We start from the raw sequence: 18,298 nt of genomic DNA on the forward strand, positions 1-18,298 counted from the left end.
GAAGATCGACAATTGAAAACCATCAAAAACTTCTCTCTCTTCAAAAGTCTAAAGTAACTTAAGTGCATCCTCCACTTCCTCATCATCTTGTCTTTCATCCTGTTTCTTCTCTTTGTCCCTGTTTCATCCATTTGTTCCCTTTACTATCTCGCAGTGCTATAAATTTCCCTCTAATCACTGCCATTGTTGCATCCCACAGGGCTCAGTAAGTTGTGTTTTTATTTAGTTCAAATTATTTTAAAATCTCTTTTGAGATTTCTTTTAGCCATAAGTCATTTAGGAGTGTGTTGTTTAATCTCTAAGTATTTTGTGATTTTTTTTTCCCTTTAGCTATCTTTTCGTCATTGATTCCTAGTTTAATTCCATTATGGTCTGAGAATAGATATTTTATGATTTCTATTTTTTTTAAATTTACCAAGATGTGTTTTATAGCCCAGAATGTAGCCTGTCTTGAGGAATGTTCCATGTGAGCTTGAAAAGAATGTGGAGTCTGCTGTTGTTGAAGGAAGTGGTCTATAGATGTCCATTATATCCAGTTGATTGGTCATATTGTTTCACTGCAGTCTCACTGATTTTCTAATAGATGGGTGTTGAAGTCTCCAAATATGATGGTGGATTCACCTATTTTCCTTGAAGTTCTATTCGTTTCTGCCTCCCATATTTTGATGCTTTGCTATTAAGTGCATACATATTAAGAATTGTTACATCCTTTGGAAGAACGGACTTCTTTATCATTGTGTAATGTTCCTCTTTATCCCATATATATATATATATATATATATATATATATATATATATATATTTTTTTTTTTTTTTTTGCTTTGCTTCAAAGCAAATTTCTGCTCTGTCTGAAATTAACATAGCTACTCCTATTATCTTCTGATTAGTGTTAGCAGGGTATATCTTTCTCTATTCCTATACTTTTAATATATATGTCTTTATATTTAAAGTTGGCTTCTTATAAACAACTTATAATTGAGTCTCCTTCTTTTGATCCACTATGACAATCTATGTTTTAATCTGTGTGTTTAACACATTGATGATCAAAGTGATTATTGATATATATGGATTAATAGCTACCATATTTGTTATCTTCTATTTGTTGCTATTGTTCTTTGTTTCTATTTTTGTCTTCCATTCTTTTTCTTCCTTTTCTGGTTTTAATTGAGTATTTTATATGATTTCATTTTCTTTCCTTTCCTTTTCTTTTCTTTTTTAGCGTTTGCTTTAGAATTTTCAATATACATTTACAACTATTCCAAATCCACTTTCAAATAATGCTATATTGCTTCATAGGTAGTGCAAATACCTGATCATAACAAAATTCTTCTGATTCCTCCATCCTGTGCCTATACCATTGCTGCCCTTCATTTCACACACAAGCAAGGATTTACATAAGCATACTGAATTGAATACATTCTTGATGCTATTATTATTTTTTTAAAGATTTTATTTATTCGTGAGAGACACAGAAAGAGAGAGAGAGAGAGAGAGGCAAAGACACAGGCAGAGGGACAAGCAGGCTCCATGCAGGGAGCCCGACGTGGGACTCGATCCCAGGTCTCCAGGATCACACCTTGAGCCAAAGGCAGTGCTAAACTGCTGAACCACCCAGGCTGCCCGATGAATATTATTTTGAAGAAGCTGTTATTATGTTAGCTCAGCTAAGAATAAGAAAAGTAAGTTTTTATTTCACCCTCACCTATTCCTTCCTTGATTCTCTTTTCTTTCTTTATGTATATTCCAGTTTCTGACTATATAATTTTCTTTGTCCTTTAAGAAATTTTAACATTCCTTACAAGGTATTCACTACTGGCAACAAATTTTCCTCAGTTTTTGTTTAGGTGAAAAAGTCTTTATTTTGTCTGGACTTTTTGAAGGAGAATTTCACAGAATGCAGAAAACTAGATTGCTTGGCATGTTTTCCTCCTGCACTTTAAATATTTCATTCTATTTTGGTTGGTTGGTTGGTTTTTGCTTACGTACTTTCCATGGAGAAGCTGGTTGAAATTCCCATCTCTGTTCCTCTATAGTAAGGTGTTCTTCCTCTCGTTTCTTTCGAATTTTGTCTTTATCTTTGATTTTCTGCAGCTTAAATGTATTATGTGTAGGTATAGTTTTTCAGGGCATTTTGCCTACTTGGTACTGAACTTTCTAGATCTGTAGTTTTTTGTTGTTGTTGTTTTTGGGGTTTTTTTAAGATTTTATTTATTTATTCATGAGAGACAGAGAGAAAGGAAGAGACAGGCAGAGGGAGAAGCAAGCTCCCTGCAGAGAGCTCGATGTGGGACTCTATCCCAGGACTCCAGGATCATGCCCTGGCCTGAAGGCAGATGCTTAACCGCTGAGCCACCCAGGTGTCCCAGATCTGTAGTTTGGTGTCTGATAGTAATTCCGAAAAATTCTCAAGTCACTACTGCTTCAGCTATTGCTTATTTTTTCTGTTGGTTCCTTTTCTACTTCTCCCACAATTCTTAAATGTTCTGGTTTTTGTTTGTATGTGTATTCTTAGCCTTTTTTTGTTTTCTTTCTGTTTTTCAGTTTGGGAAGTTTCTATTGATAAACATTTAAGCTTCTTTGCTTAGCCATATCCGGTTTACTAATGAGACTCTCAAAGGAGAGTCTCCTCCTCTTCATTTCTTTAAGTGTTTTTTATCTCAAGCATTTGTCATTCCTTATTAGCACTTCCATCTCCACTTAATTACTCCTCTATTCTTGCATGTTATCTACTTTTCCTTTTGAGCCCTTAGTATATTAATCATAATTTTAAAAATATTTTCCTCCGACAAATGTTAACATTTCTGCTATATCTGACTGATGCTGATACTGGTTTTGCCTCTTAGTATGTCTTTAACTTTTTCTTGATAACTGGGCATGCTATATGTGGTAAAAGGAACTAGGCCTTAGTTAGTAGTGAGGTGTCTGAGGGCCTATATCTGGTGAACCTGTGCTCCTTAACTGTGTACTTTGCCTCTCAGTTTGCCTCCCCACTCTTTTTTTCTCCCCTTTAGATGAGACAGAAGGGCCAGATGGGGTTGGAGTTAGGCATTTGCCTTCCCCCAGTTCTCTTAGGCTCTAATTGAAAACACCAATATGGGGGCATCTGGGTGGCTCAGTCAGTTAAGCCTCTGCCTTCTGCTCATGTCATGATCTCATAACCCTGGGATCGAGCCCCACATCGGGCTCCCTGCTCACTGGGGAGTCTGCTTCTCCCTCTCACTTTGTGCCTCCCCCTGCTCTTGCTCTTTCATTCTCTTTGTGTCAAATAAATAAATAAAATCTTAAATTTCCTTCTTTCATCTGTTGTCCTTTAGTTCACAGCCCTCTCTTGTTATATTCATTTACTCATACCTCATTCTCATTTTCTTCCTTACACAACAGCCTTTTTTAAGAGTTAATATGTATATCTTTGTTTCTTTTGTTCTTGTAAAATTGTCACCATTTTGTATGCATGGCTTTTTAATTTACATGAATGATTTAGTGTTACTTGCCTGTTTTGTGTTTTTTAACTCAGAGTTGTGTTTTAATCTGTCAGCACTTAATATTTCCTTCTACCTTCTGCCTAGCACTCCATGGTCTGCATCAAGTTTGTTTTATGTCCACTAAGGAATACACTGGGGATGCCTGGGTTGCTCAGTGGTTGAGCACCTGCCTTCGGCTCACGGCATGATCATGGGGTCCTAGGGTCGAGTCCCGCATCGGGCTCCCCATAGGGAGCCTGCTTCTGCTTCTTCCTGTGTCTCTGCCTCTCTCTCTGTGTCTCTCATGAGTAAATAAATAAAATCTTTTTAAAAAAATGAATACACTGGCTATCTTCCCGTCCCCACAGATACATATCTTCATTTGAGTTTCCTTATGGACATTTCTGTGTTCTTAGGGCCACTTACTACTGCAACATCTCTCTTTAAAGAGGCTGCACCCCCGTCCTCCTCACCAATAATATCTAAGTGTATCTCCACACTCCTCAACAAGTACCTTAATGCAGCCTTCTAACTCTTGGCCAATATCTGACATAATGTGATGTTCCAATATTTTAATTTACTTTTTTCTTAATTACTAACAAGTTTTAACAACTCTTCAGGGCAGCCCCGGTGGCTCAGCGGTTTAGCGCCGCCTGCAGCCCAGGGCATGATCCTGGAGACCCTGCATCGAGTCCCACGTCAGGCTCTCTGCATGGAGCCTGCTTCTCCCTCTGCCTGTGTCTCTGCCTCTCTCTCTCTCTCTCTGCATTCCTATGAATAAATAAATAAAATCTTTAAAAAAAAAAAAAAACAAAAAACTCTTCAGATGCTTGTTACCCTTTGGACTTTCCTCTTCTATGTCTTATACCTTCATTTTTCTCATTTCTATTTCTGTTTGTTTTTTTTAATCATTCCAGGTTGTAGAAGTTCTTCATAAAGGCAAATATGAAACCCTTGGTCCTTATGAATCTGATCACCTGGTGGTGGCAGTGGTGGGGTAATTGGAAATGAGGGAGATGTGGGTGAATTATACTGTTACAGCTACTCAGAAAGGAGACCCTTGGGAATGCCTATGTTTCAGCAGATTGAGGAGAAAAGACTGGGTGGGCAGTGGTTGGGGAGACTGGGAATGATTGGGTACAGTCACCACAGGAGAGACATTGCTGTGTAAGCTATACTAAGATTCTCAACAACCTGGGTTTCTGGATACCAGGAATCCTGTGGGCCTCAGGAAGCTCCTACACAGCATATAGTTGGAATTTCCTAGCACTCCTAGGACTTAAGAGATGGTGATGTCACCCTGGTCTGCCATTCTAATCAGTGGGTAAATCCAATCCTAAGAAGAAGTCTAGCCATGATTGGTGGTCAAAGCTGTAACTTATCCTCTCAGTGCCTTTAGCTCAAGGCAGGATCCCGGGGTCCTAGAATTGAGTCCTGCATCGGGCTTCCCGCAGGGAGCCTGCTTCTCCCTCTGCCTGTGTCTCTGCCTCTTTCTCTCTCTGTCTCTCATGAATAAATAAATAAAATCTTTTTAAAAAAATTTAGCTATTCATTTTAATCATTATTCTTCATATTATTTTTTCTACTGCTATTCATTAACTTGAAGAATTTTTTTCAAAATATACACAAACTGCTTATTAGGTAATGGCTATAATACTAACACAAGAATGTAAATAGTTGGATGGGAAATTTCAAAGTATTTTGGTTTGTAAGTATAATGTTGAAATAGTCTTAAAATCTGATGTATAAGTCCTAAATGTCTTTTTTTTTTTTTTTTTGAGAGAGAGAGAGAAAGAGCAGAGTGGAGAGAGACAATCTTAAGCAGGCTCCATGACCAGCATAGAGGCTGACTTAGGGCTTGATCTCAGAACCCTGAGATCGTGACCTAAACTGAAATCAAGAGTCAGATGCTTAACTGATGGAGCCACCCAGGTGCCCCATGTGCTACATTAAAAAAAAAAAAAAAAAAAACAAATATAGAAAGCATTTTTTCACTCTTTAAATTTTTAATCATTTATATCATGGCAACATTAAAATAAAAGTTGCTGACAGTTGTTTAAACAAAACTTGCAGTAGTTCTATGGAAAAAAAATACAATTTACAATTAGGTAACCTTTTGAGGATTTCTATTTGTGATTTTCTAAACGTTGTGGTAGAATCTGTTCTTCATCTTCTTCATCTTTGGTACTCTCTTATAGTCAGTGGAAGGGATTGATTTGGCCTTCTTTTAACAATTATGTTTGATTTCATGTTTTTTATCTGCTTGGTTGACCTATAGTTTTTATAAATATTTGACTCTTTTTGTTTGTTTGTTGTTATTTGCTATATATATAAATTTGGAGTAAAATTGACACTTGGAGTTTCCCTGCCGTTCCTTACTTTGCTATATAAAGTGAAGGTGTGCACAACCACACCTGCTAATATCCTAGAAGCTAAGATATCATATGAGCACTGTGCTTTCAGTAAAGGTGGTGTCATCTGGAAAGTGAACTGATTGCAGACCAGAACTTCTCTTACACTTTTGCTGGCCAAAATTGGATTTGGGGACTAATTTGCTATTTTGCATGATCTACTTTAAAAATTTTAATATATATACACACACACATATATAAATAAATATATATATGCATGTATATATACATACAGACATCACACGTGTATACATATGTATATATGACATATATTTATATATATACATACACACAGACATAACACACACACACATATGACTTCATTTTAAATGGTTACCTAGTTCAAATGCACTTAACTGGATTTACAGAAAATGTAACACTGTAACGTAGTCTCCTTTTTTTGGGTCATCCTGTGACAATAAGACAGGAAGCACATACAGCATTTAATAAAGATTCATGGGTTATTTTTCCCTTCCAGCATGTGTTTCAGAGCAGATTCTTAACTTGATGTCCAGAACATGTAACACAAAAATAAGAAGTAGCTATATGCTGCTAAGTTAGTTACTAAGTCCAAATGAGACGGCTTACATTAGGAGTGCCTGTCATGGCTTTTCGGACAGATGTGAATTTCAAGGAGAAATGCTCTTTATTTTCAAGAACATGTTTCCCCACATTATAGTTGTCCTTCATGTGGCCTACTCAGTTCTTTAATTTTATGCTAGATCTGAGTATGTGTCTGTTGTCGACATCACTGGAATCTTTGAGTAGATCTTTTTTTTCTGGCCTGGTCACGTGAAGCACTAGGGTTTGAATAAGAGTCCCAGAAGTGCTCTGGGAATGATTTTTGTATTGCCAGGAATGCTGATATGTTGGCACTGAATTAATGTCTCCAAAAATGCCATTAAATGCTAACTGAAAACAAAGTTACTAGTGTTGTCGCCACAGCTGTGTTCTCTTCACCAGTTTCTTCTATGCACAGCAAGAAATTTTAAGTCCCGTAGCATAAGATGAAAGTGAGTCAGTCTTGTGTACTATATTATAATGCAGCTGGTTGCCCACCGCCTCCCTCCACCCCAGTGATTCTGCATGTTGGGATTGAATTTAGCTATTGTGTAGAATTCTGCCTGCATCGTGGATATTGTGGGTTTTTTTTTTTTTTTAAACAAATGGAGTACCTGTGAGGGACTGGGGTGCCCAGTGTAATACGGAAGAATTTCACTTGTTCATTAAGTATTTATTGAGCACTCTCTCAAATACTCAGTTTTTAAAGAGCATAGGGTATATATATGAATTTCTCTGCTACAGTGTGAAATATGAACACCATAGGAAACCCAAGTATAAGGTCTGTGAGCACCCAAAAGTGAGAGAGAGTTGATGGAAGGGACTTGTGAATGAGGCCTATATGAACTGGATGCTAAAAGTGGTTGTAATTTGAATATGTGGAAATTGGAAAAAAAAAAAGAGCACTTATATCAAAGGAGAGATGGCCTGGAGAGAAAAAAGAAAAGGAGCTCAAAAGTGCTAGTGAGTTAGGCTTTTTGAAAGATGGAGTGGGCAGGTCAACTGTGGGCATGAAATGCCAGATTGAAAAGTGAGCTCCACTGAGCAAATGGTAAAATGGTCATCTAGGTTATCTTGTTCCAACAGTAGAGAGGATAAACTCCTCCCGTCCTGAACCTTGGACCTCTCTGCTTGCTTTTGGGTCTGCTACTCCATATTTTGTGATATGAGTTTCTCAGTAGACCTTTTTTGAGTGTGAATGCCATTCTTGATTTTCCACTCTTGATTTTTGTATTGTGTTTCTCCTAGTAGGACCACATTTTCTCCTTAGGGAATAAAAATCCTTTGGAAATTTTGACCTTTCTCATTTATAGGTCTAATACTTAATTTACAAACATAATAGTACTTAAATGGTCTAAAAGTGACTTGAACTTTTACAGTACAATCCTACTTGCTCTTCCCATTCAGTGTAATTTTATCAGCTAACTTTCTAAAGTTCCATATTTGGAACGAGATCATGGTGAGTTAAAAACATTAGAGGTGCCAGTGGATCAAAGTAGAATTACGTGGATCTATTAATTGGAATCTGACAACCTCAGATAGTGGGAAAGACAGGCCAGAGGCCTGCCTGTCTTCTCCCTTTCTCCTTTTCTTTCCTCCTCTTCCTCCTACCCATCTATACAGTTATCCATCTATTTTCTTAAAATTTTTGTATTGGTGTATAGCAATGTTACATTAGTTTCAGGTATGCAGCATAGTGATTTGACAGCTGTATGCATTACACCCTGCTTGCCACAAGTTAGCTACCATCTGTCACCATACAACAGTGTTACAGTACCATTGGCTATATACCTATGCTGTACCTTTCATCCCGCTGACTTAGCTCAGTCCATAACTAGAAGCCTTTATCTCCTACTTCCCCAAAGTATAGCATACTTCATGAATTTGCATGTCAACATCCTGCTAGTCTTCTTTGTATTGTGCCAATTTTAGTATGTGCTGCTGTGAAATAGGCACATATCCATTATTTTTTATTAAACTCTTTTGAATACTTAAGCAAATAATGAAGTAAAGCATTATGCATAATATTTATAGAACTTGTTTAAAATAATAATTCCTGAATCTTTGGATGGGGGAAGTAGGGATTTACATTTTGAGTAGGCTTAAAAATACTTGATTCTCATTACAGTGGTCCAGGTATTACACTTCCAGAAACACTGAAATAAAAGCAAGGAAGAGTACTTCTTTGGCCAATAAAATTTATGAGTGTGATTGCCTAATATTTATTTCATATGGACTCAAATGGAAAAAAAAAAAAACTTACCTGGTGTGGAGTGCCTGGATGGTGCAGTCAGTTGAGCATCCAACTCTTGATTTTTGGCTCAAATCATGATCTCAGGGATCGTGATCTCAGGGGTCATGAGATCAAGCCCCACGTCAGGCTCCACGCTCAGAACAGAGTCTGCTTGAAATTCTCTCTCCCTCTGCCCCTCCCACTTTTGTGCTCTCTCACTCTCTCACTCTCAGATAGATAAATAAATCTTATAAAAAATAACCTAGTGGATAACGTATTTATAGTTGGAGAAAATTATATGCATGAATAAGAGTGTGCCACAAGATGGAAGGTAAAGTTGTCCTCCTTCTCCACAAAAGGCCAGCTTGGTTATAGTTTTCCCTACAAAACAATGCAATTTTAGGATAAATAAAGATCAGCTATTAGGTTTATGACAAGTGTATGATAAAGTTGTTGTTAATCTTTTTGGTTTGACTTTGAACCATCTTTTAATTATTTCATGTTACCTGTTTTCCCCCCATCAAGAATAAACTGTTTGAAATATCTTTCTGTAGCTGGGAAATAATGATGCCCTGAAAAAAATCTGTGTGAGTGGTTCTCTAAAGTAATTATATATTAACTCATCAACACCACCAAAGAGCATAAAATGAGACATTTTCTCTTGGTCCTATCTCAGACGTTATAGATCAGAATCTCCTGGTGAGAATTCCAAAGTTCTCAGAGGGATTCTACTGTAGCCAGCCTGCCTCCCTCCATGCTGTAGCTTCATGAACTTTTTTGAGAATATCTGAATACATTTGAATACATATTCAAATGACTTGTTTCACATCCTTTTTCTTACACTGTCAAGTTTTATACATTGTTGGAGCTCACTAAGTTTTTATAAAATACTTATATTGGATATTTGATGGGAATGTTAAGAATTCAGTTTTATTCTTGAATTAGAATGTTTTGTTGTTATTGTTACCCCTAGGATGGAAAGAAGAAGTTTGACAAGGAGAGTGAAAAGTACTATTCTATTCTTGATAAACATTTAAATTTGTCTGCAAAGAAAAAGGAATCTCATTTGCAAGAGGTAAGCTTTTCCACTCAAAATGTGAAAAGAACATTAGCATTAAGTTATGTGAAGTCCATATTTCCAAAGGTGATAGTATCTCAGAATCTGCTGCTCTTTATAAAATGATGACATTAAGAGTTAATTGAGCACTTACAGTGGACAGACCCTGTGTTGAGCATTTCACATGCTTTATGACCCTTAATATTAATAGTTCCAAGTAAAAGACTAGTTATTTCATACAATGTTGAGAAAGAATGAAATAAGATTTTTTTTCTTTTCTTCTTATTGGGCAATTTTTCGACAGCAGGACCTATCAAACTGATGAAATAGCTTTTTAAAAAATATCTCCTTTTAAGATACTGTTTTTGCATTAAGGGGAAAATATATACACAATTACACATTTTAAAATCTCTATTTTATATCAGTTTTCTTAAAAAACAAGTCAACAGATATTTTCACATCTTTGCATTTAAGCAGCCCATTTCTTCTTTTTTTCTGAAATATTTATTCGCATTGGTAGTTTTTAACTGTAGTAAAACAGAGTAATCCTCTTACCAAGGTATAATACAGTTCCAGTTCCCGTGATGAGATATACTTAAAAAAATTGGACCCTCTTGCCATTATCATCTTAGCAGCATCTTAGCAAGCAGCATCTTAGCAGCAATAAAATCTTGAAGCACAGCATACACTAAACCCCCTGAGGTGTCTGAGCTATGAGTTGGGAGTCATTGAGCTAGTTCACCAGAGGCTCCTTACTGTTCTCCAGACCTTTGCAGGGAATCTTATAGTGTGCTGAGTCTCCTCCAGTCTCTTCTTTCTCTTCTGTCTCTACTTCTAGGTATCACAGTCAAGAACCTCTTTCAATTCCTCCTTCTAATCTTTTTAGCAAAGCCATCTACCTTACTGCATTGCTTATCAAAATCAATCTGGTTCTCTGCTCCCCTATTCCTTTTCTTATTTGCCTCACCTCCATGTTTACCTACCAGGCACGCTTGACCAGTTGGTGTTTGAATGCAGTGAACTACAGTCAAAAGGCTTGGGAGGGTTACTTTTACTTCTGTTTCCTTTTTTCTGTCCTCTTGTATTCTCATTGAAGGAACTGAATTTCTTCATTTAAAAACTTTTTTAAAATAAAGTTTAATATTGGGAATATATGATATTTAAACATATGTTCATCATAACAAGTACCTTATTATTAACACTTGTTATTAAAATAGGATACATTGGGATCCCTGGGTGGCGCAGCGGTTTGGCACCTGCCTTTGGCCCAGGGCGCGATCCTGGAGACCCGGGATCGAATCCCATGTCGGGCTACCGGTGCATGGAGCCTGCTTCTCCCTCTGCGCCTCTCTCTCTCTCTCTCTCTCTCTCTCTCTCATTCTCTCTCTCTCTGTGACTATCATAAATAAAGAAAAAAAATTAAAAAAAATAAAAAAATAAAATAGGATACATTAATATACAATTTGTGCTGAGGGAAATATTTTTCTGGTAAATTGAAAAAGTGAAAAAATTGTCATTAAGAAAAATCATATTTTGAATTTTTATAGACATATCTACTCTTATGAAATACTGTATTGTAACTTAATATTATGTTCACATGTTCCAAACTTCTTTAATGCTCATGTACCTCTTTGGGCATTACACTACAAGAAACCTAGGAGAGATGATGTAGATGTTAGTCATGTGAAGAAAGGCTCCCCTAATTATCACCAGTACACTACCATCTGCCATATCAAGGGCTATGGCCAGGTGCCATTTTAAAAATATACTGCCTTTAAATCAGCAGTGTTTTTTAGGGTCTCTAAAGGCTTATATGTTCTTCAGATTCTGGGTGATGTGAGAGGCCACACTTAGACATTGCTTAAACCATCAAAGACATGCTAACTGTATCTTAATTTTAAAATTCTCTATAGGATATGCTTCAATTTTCCCTGACAATCTAATTCTGTATTGGCTTGTTAGTGACCCTAAATTGCTTAGGCTATGGTAGAAAAGAATATATCTGTTCTGGTTCTATATTTAGTTGAGCCTGGAAAAAACTATATGATTAGTAGCATCCTCTACTTGCCCCATTACACACATGCACACAGGCACATACTTCTTTTCCAGAAGTCATAGCCCACAGGAGAACACAAATTGTGCCAGAGCAGCTCCTCAGAAGACATAATGTAGACAAGAAAAAAATGTGCCTTGTTTTTTTTCCCTCTACCCTTCCAGGAATCAAACCTGTTGTAGCGAGATGCTGCCATACATGTGTTTAATTCTGTAACCTCCGTCCTTTTCCAGAGTAACTCTGGTACTTCTGTCAGTACCCAGCTTATTGTTTTCAGAAAGACTGCTCTGTGCCTTCTCACTTGCACAGCTGACTCCTTGTTGATTTGTTCATGGGAAATAAGTGGTTCCCCATTTTCAGGACTGAATTTGGGATTACCTTGTGCTGGTAAAGCTACAAGACCATCAATTTGATAGATCATTAGAGTATAAGCATAATTAGAAACAGACTTATTAAAATTATAGACTTTATAGTAAATGAAAAGAATATTTGATGTATAATTGGATAATTTCTTTCAAAATATGAAATAAGAGGAAGAGATCATAAAGGAAATGTAGAAAGACTAGAATGCATCAAAATAATTTTAATTCAAAAAATATTAAATCAAATCAAAAGGCTAAGTGCTTGGGAATTTGTACAACATGTGACACAGGATTACCATCACTTTTATACAAGTTGCATTTGCAAATCGGTGTGAAAAAGTCTTCTGTGGAAAAATACGGAAGTGAGAATTTGAAAGGGCAGAGAATGGAAGGAAAGATGGTGGCAGAATAGGAGGATCTTAGGCTTGCCTCATCCCACAAATTAACTAGATAGCTATTAAATCATGCTAAACACACCAGAAATTGATCCAAAGACTTGTGGAACAAACTCCACAATTAAAAGTAGAGAAGAGGCCACATCAAAAAAGGCAGGAAGTACAGAGACACAGTTTGGGAAAGAATGGATTGTGGCCATTGCAGTCAGGACAAGGGGAGCCATGGTTGTGGAGAAGGGCAAGAGACAGACTAACACTTGGGGGAAACACACTGGGAAAATGAATTCCTGTAGCAGTGGACTTGGAAAGTGAGAGGAGCCAAATTTCTAATTTTTTGAGTTCCAGTAACTAGTGGGGCTTACAGCTTGGAGTTTTAAAGGTCAGCAGGCTTGGCTCCTGGAGAGCCCGGAGGCAATGGGACTGCTCTTATAGAGGTGGAGCAAAGAGCCTGTGGACATACAGTGACCTGAAGAGCACCTGAGGCACCCAGTGGAGAGGTTATTTGCTCATCTTGGAGCATGTTCCAGAGATACAGCTTCACAAAGAGACGCCTCTAGGAACAAAGGACCTGACAGACACCATTTCCCTCCCCCACCCTTCAGCATAGTCTCAGAGCCACCTGTGGGAACCACTGTGGGGCAGACACTACCTACATTGCTTACCCAAGCTCTGCCACCCCATGCTCTAGTGGAACTGCCCTTCCAGTTGTGCTTGCCTTGGTCCCAGAACAGCAGGACGCCACCTGCAGAAGATTAGCCAAAATCTTTGCCAACACTGCATCCCCAACGGCAGGAGTTTTCTGGAGCTAGGTTCTGGCAGCAGTAACAGTATATCTCATTTCACAAGCAGACTAGAACATATCTAGTTAAAACACACCACATTCAGACGGGGACCAAACACTGCCCACAACAGGCAAAGAAACCTCTGTAGATGACTGGCCTGAAGGATAAAGCAGCCAGGACACAACAGCAGAGCATGTACAGCACACATTGGAGATACTCCCAGAAGTTCCAGGCCTTGGGGAACAGGGGACACTACATAGAGCACTGCAGGACCTCGTCTTTATAAGGCCATTACCCTCAAAAACAAGAGATGTAGCTGACTTTCCTAAAATGAGAAGACAGAAAAATTTGTCCCAAATGAAAGAACAGGACAAGGCCATGGCCAGAGATCTAAATGAAACATGTAAGTAACAAGGCTGATAGAGAATTTAAAGTAATGAACATAAAGATACCTATTGGACTTGAGAAAATGACTGGAGGATATGAGTGAGACCCTTAACACAGAGATAAGGGATAACATAGCGGAGATAAAGGACTCAATAAATGAAGTAAAAAAGCATGTTTGGTGGAATGAATAGCATGATGGAAGAAGCAGAGGAACAAATTAATGACCTAGAGGTCAAAGTAATGGAAAGTAATCAAGCTGAACAACAGCAACAACAACAAAAAAAAAAAGAGTTATGCAAAATGAGAATAGACTGAGGGAACGCAGTGACTCCATTAAACATGATAACATTACTATGGAAGTCGCAGTAGAAGACAGAGAAAAGGGGGCAGAAAACTAATTCAACATAATAATAGCTAAAAACTTCCCTAATCTGGTAAGGAAACAGATACCCAGACCCAAGAATCACAGAGAACTACCAACAAAATCAACAGAAGCAGATCCACACCAGGACATACTGTGATAAAAATGGCAAATACAGTGATAAAAATAAACGGATTTTTCAACAGAAACTTTCCAAGCCAAAAGGGAGTGGCATGATACATTCACAGTGTGCATGGGAAAAATGTGCAGCCAAGAATACTCTAGCTAGCTAGGCTATCATTCAATTCAATTAGAAGGAGAATAAAGAGTTTCTCAGACAAATAAAAGCTAGAAGAGTTTATTATCAGTAAACCAGCCCTGCAAGAAATACTGAAGGGAGCTCTTTGTTGGAAAGGAAAGACCATAAATAAGTGGGAGTATGAAGGAAGGGAACAAAAAATAAAGCAGTAAAAATGAATATTTTTTATAAAGTCTCAGTCAAGGACCCACAAAATAAATGCTGTGAAACAAGATACCATCTACCTAAAACATGGGGAGGAGGGGAGTAAGAATGGATTCATCTTAATACAGATTCCTATATGCAGATGTTATATACAAGGCTAATGGTAAACACAAATCAATGGAGCACCTGGATGGCTCAGTAGTTGAGCTTCTGCCTTTGGCTCAGGTCATGAGATCAAGTCCTGCATCGGGCTCCCTCCCCACAGAGAGCCTGCCGCTACCTCTGCCTGTGTCACTGCCTCTCTCTGTGTGTCTCTTATGAATAAATAAAATCTTTTAAAAAACCACACATCAAAAACCATTAATACATATGCAAGGAATAAAGAGAAAGAAATCCAAATATATCACTAAAGAAAACCAGCAAACCATGAAAGAGAGAAAGACAGAGGATCAGATAAATCTTGAGAAACAACCACAAAACAGGTAATAGAATGGCGATAAGTACATATTTACAAATAATTACTTTGAATGTAAATATATGAAATACACACTATCAAAAGGCAATATGACAGAATGGATGAACAAGCGAGACCCATCAATATACTGTCTACAAGAGACTCATTTTAGACCAAAAGACTCCTGCAGATTAAAATGAGTAGCAGGAGTGGAGTAGCAATACTTATATCAGACAAAGAAAACTTCAAAAAACAAATAGTGTGACAAGAGACAAAGAAAGACACTATATAATAATAATAAAAGGGACAGTCCATCAAGAAGATATAACAATTGTAAATACTCATGCACCCAACATGTGAGCACCCCAATAAACAAAATGATTAATAACAAACATAAAGGAACAAATTGATGGTGATAGAATGCTACAACAATACTTACCTAAATTCACAAGTCATCTAAACAGAAATTCAGGAAGGAAACAATGGCTTTGAATGACACACTGGCCCAGATGGATTTCACAGATACATTCAGAACATTCCATCCTGAAATAGCAGAATACACAGTCTTTTCAAGTGCACATGGAACGTTCTCCAGGATAGATCACATATTAGCCCACAAAACAAACCTCAACAAATTAAAAAAGATCTAATTCATACCATGAATGTTTTCTGATCACAACACTATGAAGCTAGAGGTCAACCACAAGAAAATATTTGGAAAGACCACCCATGCGTGGGGGGTAAGTAACATGCTACCAAACGATGAATGAATCCAGCAAGAAATCAAAGAAGAAATTAAAAAGCACACATAAACAAGATGAAAACGCAATAGTTCAAAACCTTTCAGATGCAGCAAAAGCAGTTCTAAGAGGAAAGTTTACAGCAATACAGATCTACCTGAAGAAGCAAGAAGTCTCAAACAACCTAACATTACAACTAGAAAAAGAACATGAGACAGAACCCAAAACCAGCAGAAAGAAGGGAATATTAAAGCTTAGAGCAGAAATAAATGATATAGAAACTTTAAAAAAGCAATAAGAACAAATACTTGAAACCAGGAGCTAGTTCTTTAAAAAAACATCAATAAAATTGATAAACCTTTAGCCAGACTTCTCAAGAAGAAAGAGAAAGTACTAAACAGAATCACAAATGAGAGAGGGGAGATAACAACTGACACTACAGAAATACTAACAATAATAAGAGAATATTATGAAAAACTATATGCTAACAAATTGGACAACCTGGAAGAAATGTATAAATTCCTAGCAACATATAACCTACCAAAACTGAACCACGAAGAAATGGGAAATTTGCACAGATTAATAACCAGAAAACAAATTGAATAAGTAATCAAAAAATTCCCAAAGCTAAAATCCAGTATCAGATAACTTCACAGGAAAGTTCTACCAAACATTAAAGAATAGTTAATATCTATTTTTCTCAAAGTATTCCAAAAAAAAATAGAAAAGGAAGGAAAACGTCCAAGTTTATTCTAGGAGGACGGCATTACCCTGATACCAAAACCAGATAACAACACCACACTCAGAAAACGAGTACTACAGGCCAATATCTCTGATAAACATAGATACAAAAATCCTCAACAAAATACTAGCAAACAGAAGTCAACAATACATTAAAAAATCATTACCACAACTGAGTGGGATTTATTCCTGGGATGCAAGGCTGGTTCAGTATTCACAAATCAATCAACATCATATATTATGTCAGTAAGAACCATATGATCATTTTAATGGAAGCAGAAAAATCGTTTGACATAGTACAACATCCATTTGTGATAAAAACCTTCAGCAAAATAGGTTTAGAGGGAATACATACGTAAATATAATAAAGGCCATCTAGGAAAAATCCACAGCAAATATTATCCTTAATGGGGAAAAACTGAGAACTTTTTCCCTAAGATCAAGAACAAGACAATGATGTCCACTCTCACCACTTTAATTCAGCAGAGTCTGGAAGTCCTAGTCACAGCAATTAGACAATAAAAAGAAATAAAAGGCATCCAAATTGGTAAGGAAGAAGTAAAACTTTCACTATTTGCACATGACCCAGTACTCTATATAGAAAACCAGAAAGACTCCATTAAAAACTACTAGAACTGATAAACAAATTCAATAAAGTCACATGATACAAAAAATAATGCACAGAAACCTATTGCATTTTTATACAATAATTAAGAGGCAAAAAGAGAAATTAAGAAAAAAATCTTGGTACATCTGGGCTCAGGTGGTTAAGCGTCTGCCTTCAGCTCGGGTCTTGATCTCAGGGTACTGGGATTGAGTCCTGCATCAGGCTCCCTGTTTGGCAAGGAGTGTGCTTCTCCCTTTACTCCTCCTCCCTGCTTATGCTCTCTCTCTCTCTAATGCGCTCTCTCTCTGTCAAATAAATAAATAAAATCTTTAAAAAAATCTCATTTACAATTGCACCAAAAATAAGATACCTGGAATCAACCTAACCAGAGATGAAACCTGTACTCTAAAAACTAAAAACACTGCTAAAAGAAATTGAAGATGACAGAAATGCAAAGACAGTCTATGCTCATGGATTGGAAGAACAAATATTGTTAACATGTGTATACTACTCAAAGCAATCTACAAATTCAATGAAATCCCCATCAAGATACAGCATTTTTCACAGGAAATAATAGTGCAAATAATCATAAAATTTGTATGGAACCATGAAAGACCCCGAATAGACAAAGTAATCTTGAAAAAGAAAGCAAAACCTTGGAAGTATCACAATTCCAGGCCTTAAGTTGTACTAAAGAGCTGTAGTCCTCAAGACAGTATGGTACTGGCACAGAAACAGATCAATGGAACAGGATTAGAGAACCCAGAAATAAACCCATAATTATATAGCCAGTTAATCTTTGACATAGGAGGAGAGAATGCCCAATAGAAAAAAGGTGGTGGCTAAACAAATAGTGTTGGGAAAACGGGACAGCAACATGCCAAGAATGAAACAGGACCACTTTCTTACACCATACACAAAAATACATTCAAAATGGATTAAAGACCTAAATATGAGACCTGAAACCGTAAAAATCCTAGAAGAAAGCACAAGTAGTAATTTCTCCAACTTTGGCTATAACAACATTTTTCTGGATATTTCCTGAGGCAAGAACACTACTTGGATTACATCAAATATAAAAAGTTTCTTCACAGCAAAGTAAACAACCAACAAAAACTAAAAGGCAACCTACAAAATGGGAGATGTTTGCAAACACCATATCTGATAAAGGGTTAGTATCCAAAATATATAGAGAACTTGTAAAACTCAGCACCCAAAAGCCAAATAATC

General features: G+C 37.0%; 1 protein-coding gene across 5 annotated transcripts in view; it reads left to right on the forward strand.

Annotated features, from left to right (window-relative positions):
• ARHGAP42 (Rho GTPase activating protein 42) overlaps positions 1–18,298 on the forward strand; it is a 309,228-nt gene that overhangs the window by 181,497 nt on the left and 109,433 nt on the right. For all 5 annotated transcript variants that reach the window (XM_055320459.1, XM_055320460.1, XM_055320462.1 and 2 more), the window contains one exon: positions 9,640–9,741. In XM_055320459.1, coding sequence (XP_055176434.1) covers positions 9,640–9,741 — 102 coding nt within the window. The remainder of the gene's footprint in view (positions 1–9,639; positions 9,742–18,298) is intronic.

The sequence above is a fragment of the Nyctereutes procyonoides genome, unplaced genomic scaffold (genome assembly GCF_905146905.1).
Source record: "Nyctereutes procyonoides isolate TBG_1078 unplaced genomic scaffold, NYPRO_anot_genome, whole genome shotgun sequence".
Taxonomy (NCBI): domain Eukaryota; kingdom Metazoa; phylum Chordata; class Mammalia; order Carnivora; family Canidae; genus Nyctereutes; species Nyctereutes procyonoides.